Source organism: Phasianus colchicus, chromosome 5 (genome assembly GCF_987193195.1).
Source record: "Phasianus colchicus chromosome 5, bPhaCol1.hap1.1, whole genome shotgun sequence".
NCBI classification, from domain to species: domain Eukaryota; kingdom Metazoa; phylum Chordata; class Aves; order Galliformes; family Phasianidae; genus Phasianus; species Phasianus colchicus.
Genome location: NC_143440.1, coordinates 14,333,702 through 14,359,492, shown reverse-complemented (window position 1 = coordinate 14,359,492; position 25,791 = coordinate 14,333,702). Strand labels below are relative to the sequence as shown.

Below are 25,791 nucleotides of genomic sequence, written 5' to 3'. Positions count from 1 at the left end.
TAACAATCTAAGTTAAGATAAAGTGAAATATATAAAGTCACTACCGTGTTGAAATGATATACTTCTGTTCCTGTTGGAAGTAGACTTTTCCAATAGGGAGATACCTGATACTTTTCCATAATTTCTGAACACAAGGTCATGACCAAGTTTAAAAATTTGGAGAGCACCAAAAGTACAGTTTTCAAAAGCACTTAAGTAACTAATGCACAAAGTCACCTTGAAATTCTAGCCACGAGGTGCTTTTGGAAACTTCTCCTGTAATTAGGAGATAACCACTCTTATTATTCTTTCCACAAATGTATGTTGTAAATCTGCTCTGTTCTATTATGTGCTCATAAAATAATCATAAGAAATTACTTGGCACATGTTTAAACATTTTAGTAAGTATACACTTTGTGTTAACCAGTCCTACACAATACCTGAAATTAAGGTAAAGCAGAATATGCATTTTGAAAACTTAATCTTTCAGAGATCTACATAGAAGCTGTTTTCTGGCAGATGCTTGCCTTTGAAACTTTGTATTTATGTGAAAACTAGCTTCCTAACAGTAAATTCAGATTTTCCCCTTATCTATTGAAGAAATTATGTATATTTCAGCTAAAGTTCACTGGACTGCTAATGTTTAAAGTAAGCTGGAAGAATTAATTGCAAGGTCAGCACTTAAAAGGAGAATTTTCTAGGGATGCCTTCAAAGTTTTTGGGAAGGGGAAGAATGAGAAGAAGGGAAGGAAGAGCAAAATTTTGCAAAATAGGTCTCAGCATGAACCCAGCATGCTTCTTAAACTGTACCAGCTGTTTGCAGGATACACCTGTATGTCTAACTTTGTGCAGATACGTTTTTTTAAAGACCTCAATCAATAACAAGTGGTGATGACAACACAAGGACAAATGTCAGTTAGAAAGCAGGGACTTCCTGTTTAAAAAAAATGGTAATTAAAAACAAATTGAAACTAAACAAAGACATTTCAAAGGACATGAAAAGTAATACTATGTGAAGCATCACACATACAAATCATTTCCTCTTTAAAAGAAGGGGACAAATTTATGGTGTATTTTAAAGTGTAGGTCTGAACACAATCCATATGATGATGCCTGTGTAGGAACCCAGCATAACATTTTGAAGAATTAATGCCCTTTTTATGGATGTGTTTATGCTCTTGTAAATGAGCTATAACACTTGCAAAGTCTGTGGGACTTATTCAAATTGTGTAGGAAAGGTCTACTGGTAGTAAACACAAGTCTTGTGCATCACTTAAGATGAACAGCTCAGTGTTACGAAAGGATTTCATAGATTATAGGGATAACAGTACTTAGAAATTAATGGTTTTCTGGGCTTTGTCCACCCTTCCTACACAAAAGTAAATTTCACATGTTAGGTCTAAATCAGGTATCTCCGTTCTTTCTGAAAAGCAAATCACCATGGTTAGATATTTCCACTGGTTGAATTCATGGCTAAATAACATTTGTTTTCCAATTAGGAAAGTTCCTAAATATGTTGTGACTTATGCACATGGGTACAATTGTGTCATCCACCAGAAAAGACCCAGAGACCAGGGATTTGATCTGATTTCCCATTGTCAACTATAAACATTTTTTTTTTTTCAGTTCCCTTCTGAAATATGCTTTTAATTTGTTTTGTGCTCTTCACCATGGCAAGTATTCTATACATAGAATAAACTAAAGATACAGCTTGGAGTTCCACCAATGCCATGAGTAACCGTTGCCTGGTTTGTTATGATTTCACTGGAAAATCTTGCATTTAGACACATCACCATATGAAATTTGTTTGTCACAGTATGAATCATGAGTTGTATGTGTGTAATCTTTCCTAATCTCCATACTGGGCTGTAGCAAACAATGTAGTTCAAAGTGTCCTTGTTTCAAAGGATCCCAGGCCCATTTTATTTGACTGTTACTTGGTTACATTTCCCAGAAATACCCTTGCAGGGATTCCCCTCTCCCTGCTCTGCCTCTTGGGAAAGTTCTCTCTGAATGCAGCTACAAGGGAACAGCAGTGGGCACTTGTATGCATTTCTTATTTAGTGCTGGCATTGGTGATCTGTGCAAATTTTCATACATGATGAGAGAAAGTCTTTCTCACTTAGGAAATTCTTTACCATCAGTTGATTAGCAGAGGGATAAAGGAGAGGAAAGAAGCTAAGGAAACATGTGGGACCAGCTTGTACGTTTTTCTTCAATACTCGTTCATTGTCTGCTGTGTTGTTTTTTTTTCCTTTTAGAGAACTAACAAATTCTGTTGTCAACAGCAGCAGCATGAGTATTTTTTCTTGAAAGGTCAGCTTTCACTATGAAGTAATTACAGAATAATCAGTACTGACTATTAAATATTCCATCAGACTTGGAAACTGAACTTCATTCATAAATTATGTTTACTCCCCATTTTCAGTTTTTGTTAAATGGTAAATGGAAACCAGACAGTAACCTATTTAGAATTACTATCAGACTCCTGCTGCAGAGTATGGAAGGCAGAATAAAGCTCTTCGTGCTTCTTCCTGCTAAAGTGCTTTATTGAACCTGAAGTTTTTGAGCTGATCTTGCAGATCTGTCTCTTGCTGGTTTATCGCATGAAGATAGTAAAGATATTTGTTTTGTTTTGTTTTTTTTTTTGGGAGGGGGGGTTGTTTGTTTGTTTTGATAGCACTACATTTACAGGACTAGTCTGTGGACAAGACTTCAGGCTTATGCCACTGTTGGGTCAGGCTTCTTTCTCTGTGGCTGTCAGTTATAATTGCAGTGTGTGTAAGCACTTGGCTTTCCTGGGAATTCCTCTGTGTACTCTTTGGTCAAATCAGTGAGTATCTCACGTGAGCCCAAGGTTTGCAATTGATTTTTGAGATTCTGGCAGACTGAAATGCAATTTGCTTAATGAAGTGATATTTTACTGAAAAAGTAAATATATGAAGAGAGAGTTTTAAAGATGAAGTGCTGAACTCTAGTTTTTTAAGAGCAGGTAGAATAAGAGCAAAATGTAACAGGAGACTAACAAAAACTATTATTATGTATCTATACTATACTAAACTATATATATATATCTATACTATACTATACTATAAACTATATATATATCTATACTATATCTAAACTATATGCAGAACAATTGATCTTCAGAAGATGTGCAGATTTTGAAGCAGCTTAAGGCAGTATCTGAAGACAACAGTTGGATGTCAAAAGTAATTTAATTGTAAAATGGACTGACTGCCATTCTAATCTGATCCTTATCCAGTATTTCATTTATCTGAACAAGGGAGTGTGATGAAGCAGAGATATTAAACTTGATAAATAGGAAATTGTCCCCCTCAAAACCTAAAAAAAAAAGCATTTTCTTCAAGAGATGAAGTGCCCTGCAATGCATTTTTATCATAGGAAGTTTTCCCTGCATTTAACTGGAGACTGCCCTGAAATTTTCAGTCCTGTTTTTTGGATGACTTCAGCTGATGGAGATGATGTTGAGAATTAATAGGTTTTCATTAAACCTTGAACACTTTCTAAGCAGTGATCATGAAACAGTCAAGTTCAACATTTTTAGTGTAGGGAGGAAAAATGTTAGCAGAGTTGGCACCTTGGATTTTAAGAGAGCAAACTTTAAGCTACTCAAGGAGCTAGTTAGCAGTGTCCCCAGGCAATTGACTGGAGAGGGTTTAGGTTTAGGGGTCCACGGGGATCAATGACTCTCCATCTGTGGCCACCAGAACTGTAAGAGACCAGTTGTATCCATTGAGTGTTTGTAAGTCCATGGGGCCTGACAGGATTCACATCACAGCACTGAAGGAATTAGCAGACGTTAAAGCTGGACCCCTCTCAACAGTTTACTGCAGGTCATGGACGTCTCTGCTGACTGGAAGCTAGCCAGTGTTATACCCCTGTACACAAGATAGGCATAAAAGAAGACTCAGGAAACAACAAACCTGTCAGTCTTAATTCAGTACTTGGAAAAGATACGTAAAAGATTGTCCTGGGTGCTACTGAAAGGCAATTAAAGAACAAAGCTGTCATTAGGCATAGTCAACATGGCTTCATGAAGGGAAATCTTGCCTTAGTAATTTGATATCCTTCTATGACAGGATCACCTGCTTAGATGAAGGGAAGGCAGTGGATCTAATCTTTCTTGATTTCAGTAAGGCCTTTGATACCATCCCCAGAATCCTTCTGGACAAATGTTCTTACTGTGAGCAGGTTCATGTTACCCTGGCTGAAGGGCAGAGCTCAAAGAGCTGAAGCGAATGGAGCTCCATCTGACTGGTGGCTGGTCACTAGCAGTATTCCCCGTGACTCAGTTCAAAGAATGGTTCTGTTCAACATTTCTCAGTGATCTGGATGCAGGAGTTGATTGCATCATCAGCAGATTTGCTGACAGTACTAAACCAGGATGTGCTTTTGACTGTCTGAACAAGCAAGAAGTGGCATGAAGTTCAACAAACGTAAATGCAAATGCTGCACTTGGGATGGAATGACAACAGACACAAGCACAGATGGGAGACAAGTGGCTGAAGAGCAGCTCAGCAGAAATGGGCCTGAGGTGCCGGTGGCAGCAGTTTCAACACGAGCCAGAAATGAGCCCTGGAAGCCAAGAGAGAAAGCTGCTTTTTGCGATGCATTGAACACAGTGTAACCAGCCAGTTAAAATATGTGATTCTCCTGCTATATTTAGCATTGGTGTGGCCTCACCTTGAATGCTGTACTCTGTTGTACTCCATTCTAGCCTGTTCTGTTCTTCTATAATGTCAGGTGTTACTTACTATTCAGTCTGATGTGGGAAGATTCTCTATTCCCTGTTCTCCTTCTGTTGTGTTAGAGCATCATTGCTTCAGTTTCTAACAGTAGGATTAAGATATTTTGAGTTTATTACTACACTTTGACAGGTTAATTCAGTTACTTCTCAGTTAGTCTCAATATTTCTTGGAAAAAAATGATCTTTGCCTTTAATAATTCACAAAAGTATTTTTATTACTAATAGGTTGGATTAAAATCTCCCCATACATGAAATACAAATTACAAACCCAGGGCTTTCTTTCTCATCATTTCTTGCCCCGGTCTTTTCCCAGTATTTCCCAGTAGATTAGAAAGCTGAACCAGGCTTTCTGCAAAAGGAAATCAGTCATGCACCTTCAACCAATACTGTGGTTTAAGGTTCACATAGCATGAACTGAACTGAGAGCTCAGGCTGAGAATAACTGCTTGCGCCTGCAAAAGAGCTCTCTACTGGCTAATAGCTGATGAGTATAAAACTGATTTCCAGAAGACATTCTAAAGTGACCACAAGGTTCTGAGCAAAGTAGCAGATATACTTTCTTGGCCTCAAGTTTAATGGATAATCTCCCAAATGTTATGTAGACATGCCGTCACAAAAAAAAGGTGGATTAAATCAGAATTGTCATAATTATTCCACAATAAATATATGATCATACAATGGTCAAATTATCTGAAAATTTAATAGAATGTTAAATGGGTTCAGAAGAATATACTTCTTGATTTTGGAAAAAAAAATTACATTCATGTGGAATATTCATACATCGTTGTGGCTTACTGATCTGTTTCTGATTTTTATTTTACAGCAAGCTAGGAAGCCGTACGATGTCCGAGATGTTATTGAGCAGTATTCCCAGGGTCATCTCAACCTGATGGTGCGAATCAAGGAGTTACAGAGGAGGTATAACAACTGATAGGATAACAAATGCTGTATTGGTAGGACAGTGCAAATTCACAGAACACAAAAATGTCATTCAAATAAAGCGGTGTTTCTACAGAAGATGAAGGAGGCAGAGAGCTTAAAAATCTGATAACTGAGACTTACTGTTTTGATTATATTTGTGTGCACTGCCTCAGACCAAGCTTACTCTGACTGTAGGCTGTAATCCCTTGATGTGCTCATACAGAGTGAAATAACATTGCTGTTCTTGTAGAATTACACTTAAGAGCAAAGAGAGAACAGATGGATGATCTAAATAAGCTACAGTAGACCAAAGAATTGAGGAAACAGCAATTCTGTTCCTGGGGAAAAGCAGCAGGCATGATAAAACTTCACTTTTGCTAAAGAAAGCTAAAGTCCATTAAAGTCTAATGCTGGTTCATTTACTGTATAAACCATAAATTTTTGAACTTCACATTGCTTATTTGTGAAGAGGCCTCCTCCTGTTCAGCTCCAGAAGATGAAGATGCTGCTTCAGATTGATAAAAGCTAAAAATTATTCTTCTTTGTTTACAGGTTGGATCAATCCATAGGGAAGCCATCTCTTTTCATCTCTGTCTCAGGTAAATTAACATGTCTAAATTTTATTTTATGAAAATATAATTAGTGGGAAATCCTTTTAAAAATACTTTTGATTTTGTTGCAACAATTTTAAAAAGTTGTGACCTGAAGTTTAGGTATCTACAATATTTAGTTAGCAACATCTTTTTGAATAGGGCTGTTCTTAATTAGATATTTAAAGCACCTGGTGTCTTCGTTTCAGCTGAGGTGGAATTACTTTTTTCAGAGTGACTGGTATGATGCTATGTTTTGGTTCTAGAAGAAAAACAGTGTTGATAACACACTGATATTTACAGTTGCTGCTATTGTAGAGTCAAGGCCATTCTCAGTAAAGGATATAAGGAGCTGAGACGGAATAGAATTAAGACAGCTGATTTAAATTGGCCAGAAGAGTATTCCATACCAGATGATATTGTATGGAAGATGTTTTGAAGGGTGTGGGAGTTCTGGCTCTTCTGCTGAGCAGGAGCTTAGCTGGGCATCAGTCAGGAGGTGGTGAGCAATTGCTTGTGCATCACTTATTATACGTGTTCATATGGGTATATTTGGCACAGCTATCACCTTTTTTTATTTCTTCCTCTAAGTAAATAGTTTTATCTCAACCCATGAGTTCTACTTTGTTGTTTGTTTCCTTTCAATTTTCTCACCCATTCCACTGGGAAGGGGTTTAGTGACTACACAACCGTGTGGTGCTCAGCCACCTGCCAGGTTAAACCGTAGCACCTACTTTCACTGGATTTTGGAAGATAATGACTCTAATCTCTCTGGGACTCATCCTGTTTCCAGTAAAATGGTGTATTATTGATACAGAGTTCCTATGAAATCAAATATATTCACATGCATCTTTGTTACCTTTGAAAAGAAAGTTGAAAAGGAGCTCGAGGTATTAGGTTTGTTTAGCAGCAAGACTGGTTAATCAAAACCCTGTTACTGTCATTTTCAAGTTTATTTTTCTGTATGGCATGTAGAAAGAAAAAAAGATAAAACGTTGTCCAAGTGCATTGCTCATACTTATTTTTGTACATAGTCCCAAATTGTTTTTTAAACAGTAATTAAAATATTAACTAACTTGGGACCAATTTTGATCTCCCAGGCTAAAGCATAAAGCTAAGGTTGAAAGTGCCTTAAACTTAAGGGCTGTTAAAAGCCATGGCTTGGGCCTGCACTATAAAAAGAAACAAAAAGCTGCTTTTCAGAAATAAAACTTCCAGCCTGGTAAAGGTGTTCAGTTACACTGTGTTGGTGGGCTACTTATACACACCCTGTTGTGGCTTACTGCTATTTTGTTATAACACCGTATATTAATATGAAAATGTTTCTTGTTCACAGAAAAAAGCAAAGATCGAGGGAGTAACACGATTGGTGCCAGGCTGAACAGAGTGGAGGACAAGGTAAGCCTGAAAGCAGTGAACAAATGCGTGGTCTGTGATTGAACAGAGCTTTTTTTCATAGGATGAAGGAAAAAGCTTGGCTTAAAATAGAGTTGAATGGCTGGTTCTTCCAGGTGATGGAGTGTAATTTTTGTTGTAGATTGCATTTTTGGTTCTTTCTTCTGCTTTTAACAGAATAAGGGAAAGAAAAAGAAAAAAAAAAACAAACAGACTTTAATTGATTTCGGTCTCTTTGAGGACTCACTTGGTTTTTTGATTTTTAATTGTATTTATTACACATGTCTCAATGCTCTACTTCCTTCCTCTACGATAGATAAAAGACTCTGTTCCTTTAATACTTCAGTATATTACAGTCCCAAGATTTCCCTTTGATCGTTGCTTTGTTGTTTATATAACTCCACCTACAATTCCTTAGAGAGTGTGAGAGCAAACCTTGTTCTGTCCTGGTTTTCGTTCTCTGTGACAAACGGAGTTTCTCCTTTCAAGTGACTTGAAGTCAGAAAACGTCAGACTTGTTCTGTAATTGCAAATTAACAGTTAAGTGCTATGTGACCCCTTATTTCAATGCTGGCTCTGCTTGAAAGATTAGATGGCAGGTAGAGACGATGTCATTGCTTTAAGGTAGAAAAGAAGAAAACTGGGGTGGTGGGCTTGTCTATGTTGCTATAAAGAGAAGTAGAATTTTTTTAAGTATGTTGTGGAAAAAAGCTTTCTGCCACAACTGGCAGTTTGTGATACCCTCATGATGTGTTTTTGTTGTGAATAAATATCTGGCAAATATTCTGCAGACCGAAAGAGAGTTATGAGTGTGACAGAGCAATGGGCACAAGCTGATCCCCTCAATCTGCATTGTATCTAGTGTGAGATATATCCATTCTGCCATATACATTTATCTTTAAATACGTAAGATAGACTTGAAGGATGGCACTCATAAGTATGCTTCTATCTATCAGAAGCGAATGGCATTTTGAAGGAAACAGGTGCCTTTTGGTATTTAGAGAAACAAACATGAAGAGCGAAGAAGAAAGCAGGAAAGTACTGTGCATTTTGCACAGAGAAAAATCACTGTGGACTGTGCATGTTTGGGTCTGTGGTCAGTAAGCATCCTTACAAATGGACGCTCATTCCAGAACGTTTGAGTTACGTTTATTCATTTTATCTCCTTAATGTCAGCTAGAAGTGTGGGACATGACAAAATGTGTCTTGTGGATTGTGACAAAGAACAATGGCTTTTCAGTTTGGACAAACAATTCTCAGATGACAGTTAAAATAGATTCTCAGTGGTGTTTGTAAAATCTCCAACGAGCGTGAGAAAGCGTTGGTGCTGTGCTGCCTCAGAGATAATCTACTTGGGGTTATTAATTACTCTTTTTACAAGTAAATACACCGTGAATTTATGGTGACTGTTGTTTTATGCCTTGTAATGGGACTGTAAAATGCTCCCTGTTTAATTTTAGTATAGCTGGGTTAAATTTTAGCCTTGTTTTAAGTAACAGACCTTTCTTTGTAGTTGCATGAGGTCATCTGTGGTTTCAGAGTTGTATGTTATCTGACCTATACAGCTAGTCCTATCTGCAGGAATTTTATCTGAAAGTAGCTGAAAGGCTAAAAATAGAGAATTTCAGTTGGAGTCGACAAACAGCAGTGTGCATGTCAGCACACTGGCACTGCTGAAATTACATTTTTACTGCAGCTGCAGGCAGCAGCCAGAGCTCAGTTTTTGATCTACGAGACTGGCCTTCTCTATTCTGTGCGTGGGATGATTTATCACACAATTAAATCCTTCCCAAGCCGGGTGCTGCCTAAGAGATATGTAGATCAGCTGTTTTTGAAGGTGACCATGTATTTTAAACATTTAGCTACGTTCCCTTTAGTTCTGAAATAGTTTTGAGTCTTGGACTTCTTAAAGAGAGATTTTCAGTAGTGTAGGCAACATCTGACTGCCATTGTGACTTCTCAGACATTTTAAAATCAGCTTTCTGTATCTCAGGGTGGTACGATGGCCATCGGCAGCTCTCTGAGTCCTTTTGGGATCAGCCTAAACCTCCAGCAGGGCTGGTCTGTGCCTTCCTCTTCCTCTGAGCTTCGCCAAGAGTACAATGTTGTGTGTGAACCATTTCCAATTGTTGTGCACAAATACAGATTGTTTGTTCCAGAAAGCTTCCACGTGATGCTGCGCTGTCTTGAAACCATTTGAGTGCTTCTGCTTATGTACATCTACTGGCACGGGATCTGTTATGGGCACATCACAGAGGCAGAATTCAATTTCATTTGAAATCCATTCCTGTAGGCTTTTGTGGAGGTGCATTTTGAGTCTAGGAGCTGTTACATATATAGCTAATTCTGCCTTGTATATAATTCTGTAATTGCGTTTCTGTGACATCATGTCACTCTTGCAAAGCTTTTCTATTTGTAATAGTGGGACAAGCAGACGTGCTCTAAAGCCTGACAGTATGCAGGAGGCAACACTTGAAAGGGAAACTTTCAAAATATAATGCTGAAACGCAAGTGAATTGACAGGAATTATGATGCTTTATGGCACAAATATGAACTTCCATGTATTGAAATCAGCAATATATATATATTGTTTTGCCTTCTTTTAAATTTAGAACTGTGCTTATCTGAGGGAGGGAGGGAGACTTTCAGCAAAAATAACAATTCCATTTCCTTTTTTCCAGATCTCTGAAACATGAAGCTGTATTGCTAGTATGAGATATTTTTATATACATATATATAATCTTTGAGGAAAATAAGTATCCTCTCAATATACTGTTGTATGTAGGTTCTATTAATCTTGTGCACCAACTGGAACATTGGTCTTGTAGAATATGTATTTTGCGAAAGTTTCCTAGCACATAAATGCCAAGGGGATGAATCAAGGTGGCAGGAACCTACTCGCAGACTCCTTCCTGTAGATTTTTTTGTTTTGTTTTGGCAAGCTGCTGCAAAGGTGGTGTTATGAATGTAACTAAAAGGGGTACAACATGATATGCCTTGACTGGGGGGGGTAAATCCAGTCTGTAATCTCAGCATATTTAGACTTTGTCGCTGTTTTCTGTTAGTTAAAAAAGGCAAAAGTGTGAAGTGCTGTGTTCTTTGAAAAGCTTATTGCCAGAGCTGCGTGCTGGCAGTTGCAGGCGGTGGTTCTGCCCACTCCCCAGTCTGCCTGGGCAGCAGCCAGCTTTGGTCCAGAAAACACAAACTGCCTCAGTGCGGTGCCCAGACAGAGCTCCTAACTCTGCTAACATAGCAACTGTCCGTGTCCAGGCATGTAGATTTGCTTATCTGGTCCCTCAGAGAATGTAGCCAAGCAGGATTACAGCAACAAATCATTTTATTTGCGGTGACCGGCCGCCTTTTCTTTTTTTTTTTCATCCTGAAACATCTGTGAATGACTATTCAGCCTACCCTCAAGAAACCTGGCCACTGCTGGATTGCTACCAAAATCAAAATCAAAAGCAGTTTACCAGATATGCACAGCTGTGTGAGCACACCACTGCTAATCCATATGCAGAGACCGCTGCATGCCAGTGGTTTAATACAGGGTGTGCCCAGCAGCTCGATCCAGAAAAAAAAGTCCTTAATGCACTCAAGAACTTCTGTGTGCCATATCTCTTCATTTCACTGCGTTAATTTTGCATTGACTGTAATTGACTTTAATGCTATTTGGGATGATCTGTTCCTTCTGCTGGCCATTAATTTGGATATATCAGTCCCAGCTTGCACTTTGCAGATGATCAGATGGCCTTAGTGCTTATTTGCCCTTAGGTAATTCAGTTTTACACAAGGACACAGTAGAAAATCATCCAGAGTACACAGGGAGGGCAAAATTGATGGTCTCTGGACTCTTAACAGTGTGTTGTGCCTACATATCAGACTCCCACAGATAGTAAGTAAGCCCTGCTGGAGCAGGAGTAACACAACTTGGGTTTCCAAAAGAACTTAAAAAACCAGATACATCTATTTCTGAGCAGTAAAAGTTGGGCTCTATTCTCCACTAAATTGTTTTAAACTGGCACTTAAGCTTCTGCAGTTATTTGGATGCTTTTTAAAATTTGCCTTTGAAGAATAGTTACAGGGATCCAAAAGCAATTCTCCAGGTGTTTCCTTCTACATACTCAGAACTACTCTTGTACCTGACAGTAAATGCGGTGTTAATATCAGTATTAACAAGGTTGCCATTAACCTTTTGTAATGGCAAGTAGAGACAGGACAAGGGGAAATGGTTTTAAACTGGAAGAGAGAAGATTTAGAAGAAATTCTTTATTGTGAGGGAGAGATTGGAACAGGTTGCCCAGACAGGCTGTGGAGCCAGGTGCTTATAACAGGGGATTGGAACTAGATGGTCTTAGAGATCCCTTCCAACCCAAACCATTCTATGATTAACATCCATAATAATATTTTTCAATTACAGGGAACATTAGTGACAATATCTACTGGTAAATTTCAAGTTGTAGAGATTTAAATGGAAATTATACAGAAGGTGTGTGATAGTGAGACGTGTGACACCTTATACTTCAAGTCCAAAAATGCAGCAGGATGATATTCATTGCAAGCATATGCACATTTTGCATGCTTGCATTTGAAAACACGAACCCTTGTCCTCTTCCTAGTAGCAACCCAAAGAGCTGCATGTAGAAATTCAAGCATGCAGTGCATCACTGGACAAAGAATCATATCACTTTTTCAGACTTCCTGTAAGTGCAGTTTGCACCACCATTGAATTAATCTGAAAACAAATCTGTCATGCAGCAACATCTACCCTAAAATAGAACAAATGCTACTGTGCTTCTGAAGTTGCCTACTTGAAATCTGAACTGCTCTACAAAACCAAAAGTGTCTGAAAGGAAGTTCTCTTGTTTGTGCCGTTCTTTGGTGTTCTGGTTGTGGTAATTCGGTTTTCTCTCTTCCATCTACAGTGTCTTTGATTGTTAGATGTATAGGTCCCACGTTCAGTAAAACCGTAATCATATTATGTGTATTTGATGTGATTTTCAGTGTTACTTCTGAGTACTTCTGAACTTTAAAGGATAGCTAAGTGCAAGGCTTTATGTGAGGTGACTTTCATAAAGAGCTGGAGACCAGTAGGTTGCAACGTTTTCTTCTGGCTAAATTATTTCCTGTAGTTGTTTCACCAGAGCATTGAGTCTATCCATAGCTGTATCACTTCGGCTGAAATCCTGTTAATTGTGATCCAGCTGATCAGAGTAGTCACTGATATATCAAGATCCTGCTATAGATTTTCACTGTTCAGCTCTTTCCTGCAATCAACTATAGTTCCCTGTTGCAAAAGGTTTCATATCTCATCTGCCTAATCTGCAAGCGTTGAGTTGCAGTGGTCATTTGCATGGATTTGAGATGTGCATTTCCATACAAATGAGAATGAAAGCCTTATTCACTCCTTGAGTGAGTCTTAAAGCCGAGGTATTAATTGCTCATTACCATTCCAGCACTAAGGATATGACCCACTATCTCTTTAGAATCTGAGCTCTGGTAATTATGGTTTGCAGACATAGACTGCAGAGAAGTTAAAATTTAATGGGGTTGTTTGTCTCATTTTCCTCCTCCTTGTTGTGGTGTCAGTACATGCTAGCGTGTAGCTGCAAGATTTTGTCCTAGAACCACGTCCTTTTCTATGCCAGCTTTGCGGGCTGATGCATTACAGTGGGCCTTTCTTGTGGCTTAAGAATGTTCTATTCTCTGTATTTACAATCCTAACTGCATACGTTGGGTAATTTTATGTTCTACTTAGGAAAGTATTATCTCACCCATCTCTTCTGGGTTCACATATTGACAGCTTGTTTACTGAGAAGAATTCGTAGCGTGTGGCTTATCTCCCAATTTTCCACGAAGTAACTGCTTTACCTAACATCACCTTTGGTGCCATTTTTGTCTACTTTTTTTATGCCATTGTGAAGTCTATGGGAGCAGTTACTGTGCTTCTTGATGGAACATAAGAATTGGTGCACATTTGAAAGGCAAACTTCAACTGGAAAAAAAAAAAAGCCTTGACTGATGGTGAATTCATTCACTTCAATGGAAAGGGGTATTTTGGCTTTATTTGTAATTGAGAAATGATGGTGGAAAAAAGAAAAGCAATAATCTCCCAAGTCATGGTCAGTGCTGTGAACTGACTGGTTAGAGCCTTCTGTGAGTGATAAATTGGATGAACAGTGAGTGATAAACAGGTCTGGCATGGATACGTTCAGCACTTTACATGCTGAACGCGCTCTGGGCAGTTCAGGTATTGAACACTGGCAGCTTCTGCAATAGACCTATGAAAATTGGCCTTTCTGATAACTAGGAACAAATATGAACACTATGCTTTAGAATGGAAATTTTAAAAGATATGCAAAATCAATAAAAGTCAAAACCACAGCCAAGCAGTCACTTATCTTGTATACAGTACTTGCAGAACTGCTAGCCTGGGGGATGCAGAATAATATTTAGAGGCATGTGGAAGATTAAGTATCCCTATTAATTTAATCCCTAGTCTTTTTCCAGATGCTGAAGCACAGGCATACGGAAGCAATTTCAGTACTCCACTTTCTTACAGAGATTGCCCATTTTCTATAAACTGAACTACAACTAAGCCCATCCTTCATTAATCTAGCTCATTAGGCAGCCTTAACATTTTACTAGCTTCTCTCTCACCAATCTGATAATATTTCAGTGGGTAAGCAAAGAAGAACACGTGAATTTCCATTTCCAGTACTGGTGCTACAATGAAATAAAAGCCTCAGACGTGCTAAAAATGAAAATCAAAAACAATTACTTGTATGATTCACTGCTGACAGAAGCTTTGGTAGCCAGAGTAGAAACAAACAGAGAGAGAGAGAGATTGGGCAAAGTCGTGGAGGAAGGCTGACTTGAGAATTATTAAATAGGACATCTGTAGGTAAGCTTCAGCAGGCGCTTTGAACAGAAGTCAGTGGTAAGTTGGTAAACAAGGAAAATCATCGTTTTAGTGTATGTACTTCCTTACACCCTATTCTTAAGAAACTGCTACAAACTGTCTACTGGAAACAAGGTACCTGGGGAGGGGTGAACTTTAGTCTTAGTCACTATAGCCCCTTTTATCTTGTGTTGCTATACACAGATATGATAGCTCTGTTATAGGTTGTGGATATGGCCTACAGAGCAGTCATGATGTTTTGCTCACTGTTTCTGTGGTGTCAGCCCTTAGATCACAGGAAATGGGATTATACATTTAGAAAACAAATTAAAAAAAAAAAAAAAAAAAAAACACCAAAACTAGCATCTGAATGTAAAAACAGTGACAGACAGTGAGCAATATTGCAGTCTAATGGGTGACAGCTCATTAACTTTTTTTCAGGAATTCAGTGTATATACTGTAAAATGAAGCAAGACGTGATATTGAGTTTACTCTAGAGAATAGTGACTTAAGGTAGTTCTAGCTACTGTGTGGTTACTGTGCTACAATTCACAAGCAGTGGCATAATAATAATAATCTCTGCTCATCTGATCACATGCAGCGATACTCCTTTAAATGCTGAAGGTGGTATTAAAAGTGATAAAAGCAGAAGTAAAATACTGTGAAAGAGTAGACCCTGTATCAGTGAGTTGCTGTTGATTTTACCCCAAATCTCTAATGCTTCTGGGGGTAGACAGTTTTGTGGAAGTATGATGCTGAAGGCAGAGGGTAAACTTTTCCAAACACCCATGGATTTCTTCCCTATCTGGAGTCTGACTGATGACTTTTGAATTCATCACAATGGCGTGCTTGTCATCTACGTAACTACCTACTTGCCCATAAAGAGCAGAAAGCCTAACAGAGTTTTAGTCCTCTCCCTGTGCAGTGTGTCCTATACAATCTAGGAGTTTGCGGGAAAGATTGAGCAGTGAAATAATGAATTAACAGGTCAATAATCTTTTAAACAAACTTCAGATCAGTTGCTCGCTTGTATATCTACTCAAATATAAACCCAGACAGCTGATCTACAAGGGGATGTAAGGCCTGAGAATGAGATGACTCAATCGTTCTATTAAATCACATGAAGCCTGTTTTGTCTGACATTTCAAAGATAAACCCAAGCAAGATTTGAATCTTAACCTCCATCATTCTTGTGCAGAATGTTTACAGTTGGTGTGGAATAGAAATGCGCAGGGAATATGCTGAGAGAGAATGAGGAATGGTTGTAAGGAGTAAGTACCCTGTGGGGCAAATCGCAGAAAAGGGTTCAGTATGAACAAGTGTGCATGAAATGCTACACAGAAGACTTTTATTTGTTGTTCTTACCAGTTTAAAGGAAATAAATGACTGTAAGACATCTCTGTTTTAGATGGTGGTGGGTTTTTTTTAAGTTGATCGTTTGTGTCTGCGTTGCAGATGGCCAACGAAAAATGTGTAAATGGCAAATTTGGGGTTGATACAGAAGGATGAACTGCTGCTGAAGTTAGCTACATCAAAGTTGAAATTGTTTCTTGTCAAAGATCTGTTATTAGAGTGATTTCAGTGGAGCTAAAATGTTTTATTTTTGTTTGTCATTGAATACTGGGGAGTAAAGGGGATAGAGTTGAAAGGACTCTATTCAGGCTTTGGTCTGTTCAGACTGGGATCTTTTCAGCTACTGGAAAAACTTCCTCTCCTACAGAGACACACCTCCTGTCACCTTACCTGCCCTCAGTCCTTCAAAATAATCATTGCTAAACTCAAATGATCCTGTGCTGCTTAGACTGTATGAGGTGCAAGAGAAATCACTGTTTGACTCCTATTTAGAGCATCAGGAGTCAGAAGGGAGATAAGAAGAAAAGTAATCAGTAAAAAATAGAATATAATCACACCTATATCGATGTATATCCTTCCTAGAGCTCATCAATCAAGATGGCAAATATGTAATATTCTCAAATCTTTCTCTGCTTCTGCACCTTACCCTCTCAAGCTGATACAAAACCACAGTTCTTCTTTCTGTAAGAAAATCAAGTTTGGTCTTACTTCTCTAATAGTTCAGGACAAATACTATTACAGGTTCTTTATACTTCTTTGAAGTATCCCACTGCTTCAGCAGTTTGAGATGGGCTGTTTGTCATAGATTCTATTTCTAGCCCCAGTTAACTGATGCTACACCTGGTCAGTTCCTATGGACAGCCAAGCAGCCCAACCTGGCAGTGTGATTGCCCTTCTATAGCACGGATATATTGGTCTGATGAGGTACCTCCCTGTAGTATGGGCCTTGGATGTGGTACCTTCATTATGTTCATCACAGCATAAGAGCCTGCTGTGACAGGCTAAATATACAAAATAGAGGATGGAAGGGAAAAAGAAAATACTGTTTCCCTCCTTTGCGGCTAAGGTACAGGAAGCAACTTGCTCAAGAAAACACAGTGGCATCTGTGGCACAGAGAGGAATTTAATTTAAACCGTGTCTGAGACTTCAACCGCAAATCAGCATTCCTTTTTGTTATTGTGTTTAAATGCCCCTCTAGTTTTGGATATTGGCTGGTGTGGTTTTCAACGTAATCATGGTCCGTTCATATTAGAACCATCTAATACTTGAGAACAACATACATAAAAATATAAACCAGATTAACTCAACCAATATAAATTTACAGGGACTATTTCAGGCAGTAGATTTTAAATCATCTAGAAATTAATCTCCTAACATCATTTCCTAGTCCAGGAAGCTAGGGGTAAAGAGGAGTGAATGTGTTTGTATGACAGAGAAACTGTTCTATGCACATGCTTGTCATATTTAAAACGAAACGAATTATGTTTTAAATGCTATATTTACACAGTCAAGCAGAGAGAAATATTCAAGTGAGTTCAAATATTCACGTAAGTTTCTGTTTTGAAATTCTTCAATTCAGCTCTGCTTACCCTTGAATCTTCCGCAACATCTTTTAAGCTGGGGTCTATTTCAGTGTCTTTCCCTCTCTCTTTTGAACAGATGACTTTACTTAAATCAACACTTGGTTTCCGTTAGACAGATAGAAGGTGGTTTGCTTAGCATCATGTGCATCTTTACCTGGTTAACTCCTAATAGCCTTAAAATATCGAGGAAGCTGTGTGATTAACAGCACTAATGGCTTTGTCACACACTACACCAAATAAATACTGCCCTTTGCCCAAGCCTAGAAAAAGAGTGAATAACTACTTTGTGTCTGTACACATTTTCAGTTTGAAGACTGAACTCTACTGAAACTCTACTATGCACTAAAACTCTACTTAGGAAAAAAAAAAAAAATGACAACAGAAGTTATTTTTTCATATGTGTGTGTTCATATATGTCTATCAGTCTGAGTGTAGGTATGCTCTTTGCCCTGCTGGGGCTGTCCTTTTTACATTTTATCATTTTATGATGGAGATACCACTTGTATGTGATTTTCCTACTCTTCACTTGAATTTTGTGCAGATTCTTTGACACTTCTTGTTCTGTAAGTGTCAGGGCTGCTATGTCCTGCAGTGGTTGGGTATATGAATCTTAGTTTTGCCATTCTAGTCGATATCAGCAGCAAAGATATGTGACCTGGCTTGATAATCATGTGCAATAGTCCTGCCAAAAGAAGCAGTCAACCTTCCTGCAGAAAACCAATAACCCAGAAGTAAGGCATATTGAAAATGTTAGCTTGAGTGGAGATAGGCTCTTTGCTTCATCATAGCTGAAGTTTTCTGGAACCATTCCAATTGTGCCATCAGTATCTATGACTGTGTGCTATGGTCATGAAGGACCATAGCACAAAGGAAGCCTTTATTCCACTACTACTAAATTCTAGAGAGCTTCAACTGCATAGTTTTACAGGAAAACATCTTAGAAAGGAATATGGTCAAGAATATTTTTTTTATTATTACTTCATAAAAGGAAACTGACAGCCACAATCATGGATCATCTACTTCTGTGTTTGCCTCATATTGCATTAGGAAGATTTGGCCAAGCTTTGAGATAAAATAATCACTCTCACAGAGATGTTGCCAAATAGTCTCAGCAGAAGTGACTGGAGAGGAACACTGTGCCTATTCACCAATGCAAAGGATCAGTGATTTTACTACAGAGCTATCCATATATATCCATCTAATGCAGTGCACTGCAGGCATGCTGGCCCAGGGCCCAGAGACCCATCTAGGAGCATTTGGGTGACACTGCATCCAAGCAATGGCTTATTAGCTTGGGCATGATACTTTAAAAGGGTCCAGATGTTTCTGGGTATAGCTTGAACAGCAATTGTTCAGCTATCTTTGCAGCATGCTTTTGATTGCAGCCAACTTGACACGATAGTCAGAATGAATAGATCGTTCATAGGCTGCTTCAGGATAGTGGTTGACAAAGCTGGCCTTGAATTCAAGTCCCCCAAACCTCAATGACGATGAATTACTGAATCTCATGGCAGCAATGAAAAGAGATAGTGGACAGTAATTTCCTCCACATAGAGAAAGAAGACGGAGAGGACTGGTTAATGATGCTGCACTTGAGAATCAAATGAGCAGTGAATCCTGCAAACAAGGTCACCTTCATTTTGTTTTCTGTGCACTCTACGTACGCTCTCAGTGAGAAGTCAGCTGTGGCTGAGGTATAGATCATCATGTCAGAACTTCGTTTGTTTTGTGGTGGGCTTTTGGTTGTGAGTAGATGTTGTAGATCCAGAGAGCCCTTTTTATGCAAATTAAATAGCTAGTAGTACTCTAAAAACAGTGAGGAACTTTAGAAAACATGGATTCATCCATTTTTGTCATATAATCACAGTGAGGAAAGAAAGGAAGCCAAATTGCAATATTTTATTGGAGGTAAGCTGTATTAAATATAAATCCAGAAAAATGCAATTGCTGCGTGTATAGTATTATTTCAAGAGTCTTTTGTGATACCTTGAGCATTGTCTTCTGAAAGAAGTTACTGCTCAGATGAAAACCTTTGAAAAAGCACTGTAAGTTTGCACTTAGATTATTTTTGGTAGGAGCTTCTTATAAGTCTGTCATTAATTCACAATAAAAGGGAGTAATCTGAGTAATTTCGATGTCTTCCTTAATGGTTTAAAAAGGTTTCTTCAGAGTTTTCTTGACATCTATAGAGTGTAAGGTCCATACTGTTCACACTTAAGAGCACTTTTGTTTAGGCCACTGGTGGAAAAGTGTAGGAACAGTTCCAGTGTTGTGATTAACAAAACATCTAAGAATCCTTTAAAGAAGAATGTAGTACACATCAGTTTAAGAAACAGCTTATCTGTTTTGAGATGATCTGAGAAAGCTAGCACAAATTGAAGGTCATCTGAAGATAAGGGCAGAGACTCACTTGTTAGCTCCAGTGCTCTTTTCCTGTTCAGGAGTATCTTGTCCATATGGCTTCATTTGAGTCAGCCTCTTCACAACAGAACTGTGTGGGATATTTCACTCTGCTATCAAGAGGGTTCTCAATCCTTAGAAAAGAATAAGTGGAGTAATGGAGAAAAAACACAAGTTCAGTATGGCTTACTGCTTCATGTTGCTGATAACCTACCACTGCCAATCCTCAAGATGCTACTTTTGTCACTAGCAAGGAATTCTCCTGTTGCTGTTTGTTTAGTAACTTTTGACTGTCAGCCTGGAGATGTAGTAAGGAAGATGTCAGGGATGAGGTTCCAGTAGGCTGAAATTTTATTAGCTGAGCTGAAATGGCAATTATTGGGCAATAATTCATGGAGTGAGGGCCATCCTTCCTTCCTGAATCATTTCTATTCTCCTCTTGCTGCTAGAATAGCTCTGCCCTGTATGAGACTGAGGGAGTTAGGGACAGAGATCATCCTTGCCGTTCACTTAACAAAATCTGCACCCATTCTCCAAACGTCTTCAGAAGATCTTTTCAGTCCTCTTCCAGGGAACCAAACTTAGTAGACTTAGTAGGAGTACTTGTACTGAATCTTGTGAAGCCTGTGAACATGCATTATCTTGAACCTTGCTTCTAACCTAGATCCTACATCCCATAGCATCTGGGGAGAATTGTAAAAGTAATAATAATAAATTCCTTTTCAGTTTCAAAAATAATTATCTGATGAAGTTTCGTAACACCCCAGAAGCTACCTGAATGTTGTCCTGATTCTTGGTGATGTGGAAGGTAGAGCATAATGTTAGAAGAGTGAGAGACAGTCCTGTTTGTCAGGACAATGTGTGAGCATTGAGCTCAGAAAATTGTAACCTTTTCTGACCCACATTTTAAACTTAAATGCAAAAGAAAAAAAGTGCTTTTTACAATGCTAAGCCCCAGTTTCTTCTGCTTTTCCCCAGAAAATCCCCTTCTCCTTTGAAACTAAGAAGTTGCAGTTCATAATGAATAACAATGAGGATTATTGTAAAATACTCAGGTTATTTCCACCCTCATTTTAAGCTTTCTTTCATTTCATCATAGACTTGTTTTGTACCAAAGTGAGGCTGTGAGATGCACACATTGAACAGAAATCAAAGTCGGGCTTTCATCACAGTCCTTAAGCTAAATGTTGGCTTGCTGCTACAGGCATCTGCAGGCACCTTGTAGCATAGTGGTATAGTATAGACTTCGGAGGCCCAGCTATTTTAAATCATAATAGTGACACAGTATGCATGCTTTCTTTCAAAAAGTCTGGGCAAGCCACGCTGTGCTGAGTTTCTTGGCACACCGTGTACCCATAATTTTTCTCTCATATTTTGTTCTGTAGGTATCTGGGCATAGACTCAAAAAACTCCACTGAATATGTAAGGCTTTTTACAGGAAAACACGACAAACGCATTCTTTTAGATTGATAGTATCCCTTTGACAGTTATAGATGTTTAAGAACAAAGAAAGATACTGAGGAGGGGAAAAAAGGCAAAGAAACATCATGGCTGGGGGGGATGCCTTGGGCTTGATGGGATTTGGTGGAGCTTTGTTTGTTTTGGCAAAACTGTACGTGTGTTTTGTTAGGGATTTTTTCCTGCCATGATTTGAGCTCAATTCTATGAAGCCTGCAGTGAATTGCAGTTACATAGGACGGCTAGAAATAAGTGACAACCATTTGTGAAAAGCCTCAATTGCAGCATGTATGCTGTAACTGTGCTCAGCTGAACTGACTTGTTCTAGAAGAATTGTCTAATGGATACCATTTATTCTATTAATGCTGCTGACAGAAGTCAAAATAGGAGAATCAAGTTCTGTTGCTCCCTGATTCACCCTCAGTAGCCTCATTTCCACAGTGAATCTGCCTAGTGCCAGCAGATATCGTGGGTGCCCAGCTTCACTTCTTTAAAAACCAGTCCCTACCTCTCATCTGGAGAGAAATATAATACCACAGTGCCCATGCACAGCTGGAGAGACAGCTGCCTTTCACACTGAGAGCATCAAGCATCAGAAGAGCTAAAACCACGCTTGCTAATTTTATATAAACAGAAAGGAGTCCAGCAGGGTTCTGAAACAGTCTGAAATTTTGGATAGTGGCATTACTAACCTTAGGGTAGAAGTGTGAAATGGATAAGCACAGGTAGCTATATCAAGCTCTGTTCAAGTGCATTCAAACCGCCCAGGCCTGAGTTTCAAAAGGAAAGTGTGTGTTGAGAGGGTTGGCTGGCTGATGTGCTTTTCTTTGCATGTTTTTCATCCATCACTGTAGTGTTGGAAAATTATAAATGAGAATTTCTTGTGTGTGCATTACTTGGTCATCCCTAGCTTATAATCAGTTACTCTAAGACGCCGTATTGAAAGAGATGGCAATTTGTTGCAGTTAAAATTTTCCATGTTTCCCTATTTTTTTCCTTTTGCTTTGAGAAGAAAGCTTTGCTAGGCAATGAGGAAGTTTATTTTGTATGATTTTTTTTTCTTCTCATCTTCCTTTTCTTCTCAGATTCATTCATTTGCCATGACTGCTCATAGTGGTGCTTTCAATTTGACTGTTTCAATTCGACTGGCTCTATTACAGATTTTTTAAGACAACCTTGTTGACGAAAGGCAAGAAATAAGGACAGCTTGGTTTTGGTTCATGGTAGTCGACAGACCCAGAGCTCTTCCAATTGTGTTGTATTTCCTTGTGAGGCAGAGGGACAAGGGGGTTTTATTTCAGAAAATTGTTCTCTGTAGCTGGTGGTAGGGAGGCAGATTGGTTGAAGTTTACAACCTCTTTTTGTTTAGCCTCTGGAACAGTGCCATGGAGTCTCAAGTTTCCTGTATAAAGAGAGATCTGTATTCAGCCAGAAGGTAACCAGGCAAGGTACATGAAGTCTGCAGGGTGAGTGGCTCTTTCAACAATGAAATCAATTTGGGATCTTTAAGATCCCAGTAATTCCTTATCTCAAGGATAATGCTGAGCAGGCAAGATTCATATAAATTTTCAGGGGGCTAAAATTCCTTTGTGGCTTGAGAAAAAACTTACCTACTTCAGAAAATGCTCAACAGGAGGAAATTTCCTGCAGATCTGATGATCCTTATGAATTTCCCAGACTCTCAGGAAATCGGGAGAGGTGAGGGCTAGCCACATCTTCTTTTCATTTCCAATTGAGTCCTGTCTGCTTTGGTTATTTGGATCCATACACATGAAGAATGATACCTTTTGCAAAACATCTTGCCACACGATTGTTCGATGTATCGATGCAATTTAGTTAGAGGATTAAGGATCTTAAATAGTTATTCTTGCAAGTATAGGATTCACCTTGCTCCTATCTTCTTGAAACTGAAGGTGTCACTCTACAGTTAATAAATCGTATTCACATCTTACTCCAGGGTACAGAAGCTTTGCCTCGGGGAGAAATAGAAGACGAAGAGAGGAAGACATGCTCTTATTAATATTGCTCTCAAGTAGCAGCTCACAGTTGCACTGGGAGAGATGCGGTGAAGCTCTGTATTTTTGTAATCTCATTTTCTTGATTTTATGAAATCAGTGAGTGAATGCTTCTCCTGTTTTGCTTGCTCATTTATTTGTTGGATCACAGAATCATAGAATGGTTTGGGTTGGAAGGGACCTTTAAGATCATCTAGTTCCAACCCCCTGCTATCGGAGGCTAGCATTGTAGCCTTTCCATAAGTTTCCAGTTGCACGCTATTTGATTCTTTCTTTCCAGTAATTTACAGTACAAATTCCATCACAAAGTAAATAAAATGCTAGGAATCTGACTTTGGCCTTCTTTCCACATTGTTTGGACATTTCCAAATTGTCTGTAGATGTGTAAGCTCATCTCTCAGTATGAGCAAGTTATAAATGGTTGCTGTTCTGTAACATTATTTTGACATCTGTGATTTGAGTGGGAGATGAGGATTCTGGAGTTTTTGGGAGCTGTTCCAAGTCTCCTAATGGCCTTGCCAGGGATAATTTACTAATCTCTGCCACCTCTTCCCCACCCTAGCAGTTATCTAAGCTTTTTCATTTACAGCATGTTTCTGTAAAGTATTAGAAAACCTGATATTTCGGTGTTTCTCAGCACCATACATCTCTTTTTGCTGTCAGTTACTACTCAGAAAACATTGCCAAATTAACTATGGTTTATTTAGAAAACTATTGAAAGCCCTGGTACTTTTGGAGTAGTTAGGGAGGGAAGATTTAGGTTGGATGTCAGGGGGAAGTTCTTTACTATGAGAGTGGTGAGGTGCTGGAACAGGCTGCCCAGAGAGGTTGTGGATGCCCCATCCCTGGAGGTGTTCAAGGCCAGATTGGATAGGGCCCTGGGCAGCCTGGTCTAATATTAAATGAGGAGGTTGGTGGCCTTGCATGTGGAGGGGGGTTGGAGATTCATGATCCTCGAGGTCCCTTCCAACCCTGGCCATTCTGTGATTCTGTAATATTTGTAGGACCTTGTTTTTTGTGAAGCAATAAAACTAATGCCTAAATTCATTTAACTCAATTTTAGACACATGGGTGCTCCAACATCCTCTTCCAGGCAGCTGAGACAGACTTCACCCTTAAGTCAGCTTCTGCAGAGTAGGCGGGGGGAGCCCCAGGCAGCTTTGCAAGGTGCTGGCAATCTCTTCTTTCTGCTCATATTACAAGTTGCACAATCCTGAGCTGTATTTTTGCATGGATATTCAGAGGTGGTAGGTCTTGCAGTGAAACCCTTCCAGGAGTAAGAATTTCTTGTGCTCTATTTCTCTCAATTCCTGCTTTTCTAAAATTAAATCTGATGTAAAGATGGTTGAGTGTTTGTCTTTAGATAAGTAGGATGAAGAACTGGTAGTCATCGGGGAGGGATTGCTGCATTTCTCCTAATACTGATTGATTGCTGTTCTGCATTGACTTTTATGGAATATTAAGATTTTTGTTCTCTGCTTTAGCTAAGCAAGAAATATAAAAAGGATATAAATTCTAATTCATTTAATGTGCAAGAAGATGTCAAGTGGTGTCAAATAATTCCCTTCTGCCAACAATGGGCTATTGTTCAAGGATCCAAACACAGGTTAACCGCAGAGTCGTTTCTGAGAATCTTTCTGATTTATGATGACATTGCTGGCAACAGCCAAAGCTCTCTAGCAGTGTTTTCCACAGGGCTGTGTCAGCAGTTTTACACACGCAAGCACACACAGACGGTGTATATGTTTTACATACATATTTAGAGCAGAGAAATCTGAGTCAATTCTGGTGTTTATCCGCTGTTGGGGTTTTTTTGCACTTGGATGATGTTTATTCAGAAAAAAGGTATCTGCCTACAGTTCAGGATATGTAACAGTTACAAAACCCTGCTAGTCAGAACAGCCCCGGAAGCAAATCATATTGGTCTTATGTTCTGAGTGTTTTGCTAGGAGAAATTCTTTGGAAGGAAAGAGGCAATTAAGTGGGTTCCAGGGATGATATGACTTGTCTCAATAAAAGACAGGAAATACTATCAAAGAAGCTGTGAACTTAATACAATTAAAAAATAGAATTTGTGATCAGAACAGCGTTTCAGCTGTTTGAAATGTATCTCTCCTTCCCCCCTCAAAAAAACCTTTCACCCTACATACAACAGAATTTGCTTTAAAACGTTTGTGTTCTTGCTACATTTCCTTCAGCCTCCCAAGAATTAAAAAAAATCCCTGCCCTGCCTTGTTCGTAGTTCCCACTTCATCTTTTTCTTACTTGTATTCTCTTGTTGGGCAAAAATCCAGATAAAACTACATAAATCTGGAAATTTTGGGAGGTGTATGTTCAAACTGTAGCTGCAGGCTTTTCTTGCTGGTTGGTTGGTTTGTTATCCTGCCCAGTTTAGGTAGGTTCCACACTCTTCAGGTTGTCTGTATC

The 25,791-nt window shown here is 38.9% G+C and overlaps 1 protein-coding gene across 3 annotated transcripts in view; it reads left to right on the top strand.

Moving 5' to 3' along the window:
• Positions 1 to 25,791, top strand: part of KCNQ1 (potassium voltage-gated channel subfamily Q member 1) — a 335,168-nt gene that overhangs the window by 226,198 nt on the left and 83,179 nt on the right. For all 3 annotated transcript variants that reach the window (XM_090140575.1, XM_090140574.1, XM_090140573.1), the window contains 3 exons: positions 5,574 to 5,668; positions 6,224 to 6,270; positions 7,598 to 7,659. In XM_090140575.1, coding sequence (XP_089996701.1) covers positions 5,574 to 5,668; positions 6,224 to 6,270; positions 7,598 to 7,659 — 204 coding nt within the window. The remainder of the gene's footprint in view (positions 1 to 5,573; positions 5,669 to 6,223; positions 6,271 to 7,597; positions 7,660 to 25,791) is intronic.